Source organism: Hakea prostrata, chromosome 5, assembly GCF_041222555.1.
Source record: "Hakea prostrata isolate BN-2017 chromosome 5, UWA_Hpros_2, whole genome shotgun sequence".
Taxonomy (NCBI): domain Eukaryota; kingdom Viridiplantae; phylum Streptophyta; class Magnoliopsida; order Proteales; family Proteaceae; genus Hakea; species Hakea prostrata.
In genome coordinates this window covers 18,682,689-18,692,431 of record NC_142604.1, presented here as the reverse complement: position 1 = coordinate 18,692,431, position 9,743 = coordinate 18,682,689, and the positions used below count along the sequence as shown (strand labels likewise).

The following is a 9,743-nucleotide window of genomic DNA, read 5'->3' as shown; positions in this document are numbered from 1 at the left end:
ACCAAGACATTTCCAAACACGAATTTACCACCATGCCAATCTATTACCCGAATATGGAAAATGAGTGCTTCCGAGTTTTAGTCTCTATAATAATATAAAGAAATGAAAATTTTATGCGTAAGTAGGAATGAGTTTGCAAGAAGGGGCAATGTTAATATTTATTTCGTAGAGTCACCAAAACTAGGAGACAGACAACCAGCTCAACTGCCTTACAATTATATGTTAGAACATTGATAATGAGAGACTATCAAACTTCTCTAGCACTAATATGAAATTGCAGGATCTAGACATGTTTATTGATCTTCTTCGCCTCTATGCACTTTCACTTCACCTCACCCCTGAAAACGTAACGCAAATCTGAATGTTAGTCATAAAAGAATCACTTTAACCATTATGAAATTCTCATATCTAAGAGTTTGAGATTCACGGACGGAATAGAAATGATTTGAAAATTAACGAGGGTTTTCTAGATGATGAAAATATACTTGGAGCAATCAATGGAAGGGCTAATCTTGTAGGGAAGGTGGACACCACATTTGCCGGGCCCCAAGTTAGCGTTTAAAATCGCATAAGCAATTTGAACATGGCTCCAGACCTTATTTGCAATTACCGGGAGTGGCTCTAGTTTAGGTTCTTTGCTTAGGGGGGCATGGGATCTTTACAAAAACACATAGGGTTGGTAATTAAAAACGGGGGGGGGCCCACCCCGCCAGAGGGGGAGAAAGGGTGGGGGGGGTTGGTTTGTTGGGGGGGGGGGATGTGTAAGGAGTGAAAAAAAAAAGGAATTATAATAAAAAAAGTAAATTTTTGGTGGTGGTTTTTTGTTTAAGTTGTTTAGTGAAAAAGAAAATGATTTTTTGAAATACAAAACTTTTCTTCTTCCTATTGTTAATGAGATGGAAGTAGATGTGTCCGAAAAGAACATAGTTCGAAGCAGTTTTCCGCTTTTGTTGCTTTATACTGGCAAATGACAAAATGGAATTCAACCAGGTGTATCCTTTTTTAATTTTGTGTCTTTATTTTTGCAGAATAAAGTTTATTTTAGTAGCACTTAGAAAAAGTGATTGTCAAGGCTATCGCTAGGTTGGGCTCAGTGAAGCTGCCAGTCAAGCCCTTGAACCGAGACTCGCTAACACAATCTAATCTTGTCTCCCTTCTTGTTTTTTTTATCTTGAATCATCCTCCTCACAATGTCGGGGACATTTGACAAAACATTGGGTATGAGACAAAAAAACTTCTTTTTTTTTTTTTTTTTTGCATGTCGGTTTGGCTTGTTTCTGCACGTTATAGCACACAATTTAAGAATGCTAAAAAGGTTGTATAAAATTTACAAGCATGTTGGTTTACAAATAAACAACGAGGATGGGAGATTTGAAATCAAATCACCTGGTGTGACAAGGGGAAGCGTTCTTAGTATTGTATGGTAATGTTCTAATGGCCAAATCGGCAACATGGCACAAATTTGCCCTTCAATATACATAGAAAACTATTTGCTTCTCTACTCTTTCATCCACTTTCATATAATAAGAATCAAGGAAATGCTACATAGGGGTTGGGCGCCCACGTTTACCTACACCAAGACATTTCCAAACACGAATTTACCACCATGCCAATCTATTACCCGAATATGGAAAATGAGTGCTTCCGAGTTTTAGTCTCTATAATAATATAAAGAAATGAAAATTTTATGCGTAAGTAGGAATGAGTTTGCAAGAAGGGGCAATGTTAATATTTATTTCGTAGAGTCACCAAAACTAGCAGACAGACAATCAGCTCAACTGCCTTACAATTATATGTTAGAACATTGATAATGAGAGACTATCAAACTTCTCTAGCACTAATATGAAATTGCAGGATCTAGACATGTTTCTTGATCTTCTTCGCCTCTATGCACTTTCACTTCACCTCACCTTGAAAACGTAACGAAATCTGAATGTTAGTCATAAAAGAATAACTTAACCATTATGAAATTCTCATATCTAAGAGTTTGAGATTCACGGTCGGAATAGAAATGATTTGAAAATTAACGGGGTTTTCTAGATGATGAAAATATACTTGGAGCAATCAATTGAAGGGCGAATCTTGTAGGGAAGGTGGACACCACATTTGCCGGGAAGTGCTGCAGCGTTGCCTCCCTTGATTCCGGGAGTGGCTCTATAGGCATTCTTGAGACAACGACAAGCCACCTGACGGTCAGGAGTGGTTCTTGCGGCGGAGTTGAGTGCTTTCACGGAATCGCAACAAGCCCAAGACACCTTTCCTCCGTTGCGCAGAAAGGTGAGGCAAGAAGCCAATCGAGAGACCACTTGACCACATGTTAGGGCATCTGCAGCATGTGGTGCTGCCACAACCATGCAAACCCAAACAAGGCACACAACCTTCAAGACACAAGAATTGGCCATAGTTACGTGTTCCCAGCGCCTTGGTGGTCCCCACGCCTTCTTTTTTTTTCGTTGGTTTGTTGTTCGATGAAAGAAATAAGAGCCGTCTTTTTTTTTTTTTTATATAAAAGGGGGGGAGGAACTAAATTGGGTTGGGGGGGTGTTCTTGTTTTTGGTGGGGGAGGTGGTGGGGGTGTTGAGGGGTTGATGTTTCTTTTTGTTTTTGTTGTTTTGGTTGTGGGGATAGTAAAAAAAAGGGAAAAGAAGGAGAAAAAGAGAAGAGTGAGAGGAAGAATAATAAAAAAAAAAATAAAAAAAAAAAGAAAGTTGAGACGAAGAGATATGAAGTACCAAATTAATTATACCAATTTTATTTGAACAAATAATAAGGAAGATAATTATTCTAGACTATATTGCAAATTGAAAGTTAAATTGAGATTATTAATTGCTAAAGACCTAGGGGTCAGATTTCACCATAATTAAGCATTCCCACCCTTTTCTCCCTCTTTATAATTTGAGAAATATTTACTGATTGATAGTCGAGATTCCCTTTCCTATCTATTAGTCTCTCTCGAGTACTAATAGAAACTCCCTCAATTGCTAACCCACTATATTTCTATGTGAGTTACAACAACTGAGAAATCATTAAATTCTGTGGATTCCCATGTAACAACTACACAAACCATGTAAGTATATCTCTATCCTACATGTAATTCATGGCTTTTACTCCAATGAACTAGACACATAAATCCCCTCTCAGATCATTATGATTAACAAATCAGTTGATTAGTGGCCAATTAATCAAAAGCATGAAGAATAGAAGTAAAAACTCAATCAAAGGAAACAATATTCAAAATTATATTGATGAATTCAAGAGTGGGAATTCAAAGATAGGCTACATCTGATCCCTAGAAAAACTAAATTAGTTCATACTAGAAACTAAAAACATTACAGAGGAGTTCAAGAACATTGAAAGAAGATCAAGAAAAACTTATTCCCAAGCTTCAGATCTCCAAAGCCAACCAACGTCTCCTGGTTTGATCTCTCCGCTCCTCCAAAGCTCCCAAAAACGTCCTCTCCCCTCTTCCTGGAGTTTGCTCTCCTTTTATAGATTAATTAAACTCAGAGTTTGAATCAAACTCAGAGTTCTTGTCTGACTTAACCAAGGAGTGTCTTGACGTATGAATCGGACTAACTTAGAGGTCTCCAATGCATAATCCCACCGTTGGATTTGAAGACCAAGAAGTCTTGAAGCTCTCCTCCAAAAATCAGCTCGATCGGACACCATATGACCATCCGATGAAGATCTTGATCAAAACTGGACAGAGACACTCAAAATCGGGATTCTTCTCTCTTTCTTATTTGAATTGGATTCTTCTTCCTCTTTTCCCTTCTTTGATCAAATCCTAAATAGGAAATAAAACGTAGAAGCATGCAAGGACTCATTCTCTTTATGTTTTTGACTTGAAGTAGGACTCTTGCAATAATACCCGGATTTGATTGATAATTTCCTACACGTAAAAGTAATAAATCTTGATTAGAATTTGTTAGGAAATATATAAAATCACCAAAATTATAGAAATTAAAGGAAAGGGTGCAACATATTCATTTTCATATCATATTAGGGTAAATTGATATAAAACAATTGTAAATACATGGAAATATAATAAATTAATCATATAAAATAATATGTATGAAATCAACTTATCAAATTACCCCCAACTTTAACATTTGCTAGTCCTCGAGCAAATATCAGGATCAGACAAACTCTCATTTTGATTAAATATTCAATCTTAGTCAAGTTCAACCATAATTCAAATAATGTATAAAATAGGCTAAATAAGAGATGAGTAGATTGATCACAAAATCAAAAGTTTGACCCGTGTGTGTGTGTATACCTTAACCAATCAAGTGCATGCATGTTTGAGATCCCAAATTCAACCGACAACTCCCTAGTTTTAAGGTCAATTCTTATATGTCCAACCTATCATCCCTCTCTCCACTAATGAAGAGCAATCACTTATCCAAGGTCAAGAGGACTTGTGAAGGTGGAAGAAATGTAGACTAGAGCTGAAATACATATATGGAGATGATAACATTGAAGCACCAATTTTCTTTTCTTTTCTTTTCTTCCTTTTGCCAAAAATTAGCAATTTCATACTTTTTTTTTTTTCAAGGTGATAACACATCTCCCAAGAAGGAGTCCAAGACATATCCTACACCCGTAACATGGCTCTCAAATAACTATCTATCTAAGCGTTGCGGTGGCCTTTGTCCCTAAGCTCCAATTGTGCAATGTTAACCCAGTGAGAATCCAAAAGGCTCACTCAGTGGTATTAACTACGGAGACCCGCAACTACAAAGAAGATCTACTCACAATGCTTTTAACCCTCACCATGCTTTTAACAATCCATATCACCTTCGGTCTATTCAAGGGATCACACGACTTGGGAGAGTCACCAATGAGATCTAACATATAAACCATATACATCTCCACGAAGTGAAACATTGTATAGTAGAAGTGGAACAGATTAGAAGAGAATATATATTTTTTCAAAAATTTAAATGAAAGAAGAATGGCCTCTATCATATCCCTAAACAAGTGGCACTCATGAATTTCGCCTCAAGAGGAAATCTTGGTGGATTCTAATATGTTGACTGAACAAGAAAATTGCAATCTCATTTGAAAATCCTTAAATGCAATAACTCAATAGCAAGGTTTAGTGCTCAAAGGGTGGGTCGCATAGTCAAGGTTAAAGTGATTCACATACTCATCTGATATTTAGCAAACTCATCATTTCAAAGAATTATAGATGAACACAACTAAAACATGAAATACTAAATAAGATCTAGAGATTTAATGTCATAACTTCCTTCTATTTTACTCTACTAACTAGACAAGTAAGCTTCAACCACTGATAAAAAGTTTTGAAATGATTTGAAAAATTCTGCTTTTGAAAAGAAATTTCAACATAGTGAGTCTCAACCCATAGACAGGAATCTTAGCATCCACCCCCAACTTTAAAATGAGCATTGTCCTCAATGCAGCGAAAAAATGAAAATATTAAATGCATGCAATGGGAAAGATATGTAATAAGATGTGAAGTAAGGTGAAGGAGACTCCCTTGATTCATAGCCTTAAGAGTGATGTAGTCCAAATCCGCCCCTTCTTTTCATTCTCCTAAAAAAAACAAATTATGGAAAAAGAAACAAAAAACATCGAATCTAAAAAAATTAACAATTTAAAAATCAAAGAAGTAGTAAAGAAAAACTTTGGGTTGCCTCCCAAACAGCGCTTGCATCATAGTTCGCAGCCGAACTACCCCCAACTTTAGGTCAAAGAAAAGAGTGACTTCTGGGGGTCGAAGCCACTTCCAAAGTAGTGATTAAGTTACTAGCCATGGTCCTCGGTAGGAAATTTGTCAACATATATAGGTGATAAAGCTTCTAACGCGCATCTCACATTCGAAAATTCCTTTATTTTCTCGCATTTGTCACACCTACCAAACAAACTTCAACTGGATCAATTGGATAGCTTATTTGAAATACCTCCTTTGTACACCTCTCAATAGAATCAATTCTGAAGCGGTTATTCGATTCATTTGGAAACTTGATGGCCTTGAATACATTGAATGTGATCTTTTCATCTTGTACTCTCATAGTAAGTTCACCTGTTTGAAGATCAATTAAGGTCCTCCCAGTCGCCAAGAATGGCCTACCAAGAATAATGGGTATGTCTTGATCTTCTTCTATATCCAATACTAAGAAATCCGCTGGAAATATAAACTTGTCAACTTTAACCAAGACGTCTTCAATGATTCCCCTCGGATATTTAATCGACCTATCTGCCATTTGAAGTGACACTGTGGTAGGTTTAGCTTCTCCAAGGCCTAGTTTCCTGAAAATAGATAGAGGCATTAAATTAATACTAGCACCAATATCACATAAAGCCTTATTAAAATGAATATTTCCTATAGTGCATGGTATTGTGAAACTCCCTGGATCTTTTAGCTTAGGTGGAAGCTTCAGCTGCAGAATAGCACTGCATTCCTCTGTCAATGCCACAGTCTCATAGTCTTCAAGTTTCCTCTTGTTAGCAAGAATGTCTTTCATAAACTTGACATAACTCGGCATTTGTTCCAAAGCATCTGCAAAAGGAATATTAATATGCAATTTTTTAAATACATCAAGAAATTTAGAAAATTGCTTATCTAGTTTCTGCTTCCTGAACCGCTGAGGATATGGAATGGGTGGATTATAAGGTGGTGGATTGTCTGGAAACAATTTGGATTTTGGCTTCTCCTCCTCCTTAACGTATTCCTTTGCATCTTTTTGCTCATCATGAACCGCCTCAGAAGAGGGTTCAGTTACTACGGCTTTCTTGAAAGGTTCTTCTAATACTTTTCCACTTCGAAGCTCAATAGCATTTGCATACTCTCTAGGATTTGTCTCAGTATTACTAGGCAGTGATCCTTTTTGCCTTTGATTCATCCCATGGGCGATTTGCCCCATTTGTACTTCCAAATTTTTAATGGATGCAAAAAGATTCTGATTGGTGGTCTCTTGCTTCTGCATAAATTGGGAAGAAACTGTAGCCATTTTCTCAATAGCATCTTCCAATGGAGTCTTCTTCTGAAATGATTGAGCTTGTTGGTTTTCAGGTTGTCTTTCAGTATCTTGATTGTTTTTCCATCCAAAATTTGGATGGTTTCTCCACCCTGGATTGTATGTGTTTGAATATGGATTGTTCTGTCGGTTAAAGTTCCCCACATATTTTGCTTGCTCTAACTGATTTTGCTCAAAAGGATTAGCCATTTGACATTCATTGCTATAATGTGTTCCCTCACAATAGTTGCATATCACAGTTGGAGGTTTGGTGCCTTGAGTTGCTAACAACCCTACTTGCTTTGTTAATGCTTCAAGTTGGATGGCCATGGCTGTCATGGGATCAGTTTCATTCCTCTGCAAAACTCTTCTTGGCGCAACTCTATCCCTTGGCCTTTGATATGCATTTGAGGCCATAACATCCAAAAGATCAAAAATTTCTGTTGGATCCTTGTTCATGATTGATCCTCCTGCTGCAGCATCTACTAATGTTCTTGTGGAATTAGATAGACCATTATAAAAAATCTGAATTTGCCTCCATTGTTCTATTCCGTGGTGTGGACATTTCCTTAGCAAGTCCTTGAATCTTTCCCATGCCTCAAATAGTGTTTCCGAATCATACTGCAAAAAAATAGAAATATCTGTTAATAAACTAGCAGTTTTAGATGGTGGAAAGAATTTTACCAAAAATTTTTGAGCCATTTGATCCCAAGTAGTGATGGATCCTGGTTGTAGAGAATGCAACCAACTCTTAGCGTTGTCCCTTAATGAGAAAGGGAACAATCTCAATCTTATGGCATCATCAGTAACGCCATTGCTCTTGAATGTGTCGCAAATGTCCAGGAACCCATCAATGTGAAGATTTGGGTCTTCACTAGGCAATCCAGAAAATTGATTATTTTGCACCATTGTAATGATGGCAGGCTTGATTTCAAAATTGTTAGCTGCTACAGGTGGACACCTTATAGCTGTCCTATTATCTCTCACAGTTGGTGCAACATACTCTCCTAAAGTCTTGCGCCTTGGTGCTTCAACTTCAAGATCCATTGTTCTAGAAGTGGAAGATGAATTTGTTATGTCTTTCTTTGCTTTTGAGTTCTTTCGACAAGTTGCTTCAATTTCAGGATCAAAAGGAAGTAAAGTATCGTTTCCTCTCCTTCTCATGCAAAATCAGTAGGACCTGAAAGAACTCCAATTCACAACTAAAAAATAAAATAAATTAAAATAATAGAAAAGAATAAAATGAAAAATAAAAGAATTCAAATTAAAACTAGCAATAATTGATATTGATATTAATCTAATAGTCCCCGGCAACGGCGCCAAAAACTTGTTGTGAAAAAGTACAACGCAAGTGTACGCTGTCGTAACAAGTAATATAATGATAAAAGATCGATCCCTCGAAGACTATAGATTAAGTACCAAATTAATTATACCAATTTTATTTGAACAAATAATAAGGAAGATAATTATTCTAGACTATATTGCAAATTGAAAGTTAAATTGAGATTATTAATTGCTAAAGACCTAGGGGTCAGATTTCACCATAACTAAGCATTCCCACCCTTTTCTCCCTCTTTATAATTTGAGAAATATTTCCTGATTGATAGTCGAGATTCCCTTTCCTATCTATTAGTCTCTCTCGAGTACTAATAGAAACTCCCTCAATTGCTAACCCACTATATTTCTATGTGGGTTACAACAACTGAGAAATCATTAAATTCTGTGGATTCCCATGTAACAACTACACAAACCATGTAAGTATATCTCTATCCTACATGTAATTCATGGCTTTTACTCCAATGAACTAGACACATAAATCCCCTCTCAGATCATTATGATTAACAAATCAGTTGATTAGTGGCCAATTAATCAAAAGCATGAAGAATAGAAGTAAAAACTCAATCAAAGGAAACAATATTCAAAATTATATTGATGAATTCAAGAGTGGGAATTCAAAGATAGGCTACATCTGATCCCTAGAAAAACTAAATTAGTTCATACTAGAAACTAAAAACATTACAGAGGAGTTCAAGAACATTGAAAGAAGATCAAGAAAAACTTATTCCCAAGCTTCAGATCTCCAAAGCCAACCAACGTCTCCTGGTTTGATCTCTCCGCTCCTCCAAAGCTCCCAAAAACGTCCTCCCCCTCTTCCTGGAGTTTGCTCTCCTTTTATAGATTAATTAAACTCAGAGTTTGAATCAAACTCGAGTTCTTGTCGACTTAACCAAGGAGTGTCTTGACGTATGAATCGGACTAACTTAGAGGTCTCCAATGCATAATCCCACCGTTGGATTTGAAGACCAAGAAGTCGTGAAGCTCTCCTCCAAAAATCAGCTCGATCGGACACCATATGACCATCCGATGAAGATCTTGATCAAAACTGGACAGAGACACTCAAAATCGGGATTCTTCTATCCTTCTTATTTGAATTGGATTCTTCTTCCTCTTTTCCCTTCTTTGATCAAATCCTAAATAGGAAATAAAACGTAGAAGCATGCAAGGACTCATTCTCTTTATGTTTTTGACTTGAGGTAGGACTCTTGCAATAATACCCGGATTTGATTGATAATTTCCTACATGTAAAAGTAATAAATCTTTATTAGAATTTGTTAGGAAATATATAAAATCACCAAAATTATAGAAATTAAAGGAAAGGGTGCAACATATTCATTTTCATATCATATTAGGGTAAATTGATATAAAACAATTGTAAATACATGGAAATATAATAAATTAATCATATAAAATAATATG

The 9,743-nt window shown here is 36.4% G+C and overlaps 1 protein-coding gene, 1 non-coding gene and 1 pseudogene across 2 annotated transcripts; 1 reads left to right on the top strand and 2 right to left on the bottom strand.

The window, feature by feature from the left end:
* Window positions 1-1,901: 1,901 nt before the first annotated feature.
* Window positions 1,902-2,402, bottom strand: LOC149015597 (non-specific lipid-transfer protein pseudogene; annotated as a pseudogene).
* A 3,456-nt stretch (window positions 2,403-5,858) lies between these two features.
* LOC149015595 (uncharacterized) lies at window positions 5,859-8,033 on the bottom strand. Its single transcript, XM_089156560.1, has one exon. The coding sequence runs from the start codon at window positions 8,031-8,033 to the stop codon at window positions 5,859-5,861; it is 2,175 nt and encodes a 724-aa protein (XP_089012686.1).
* On the top strand, window positions 7,534-7,635 carry LOC149015596 (small nucleolar RNA R71). Its single transcript, XR_016173754.1, has one exon. It is a non-coding gene; the product is annotated as a small nucleolar RNA R71 (small nucleolar RNA).
* Window positions 8,034-9,743: the final 1,710 nt, after the last annotated feature.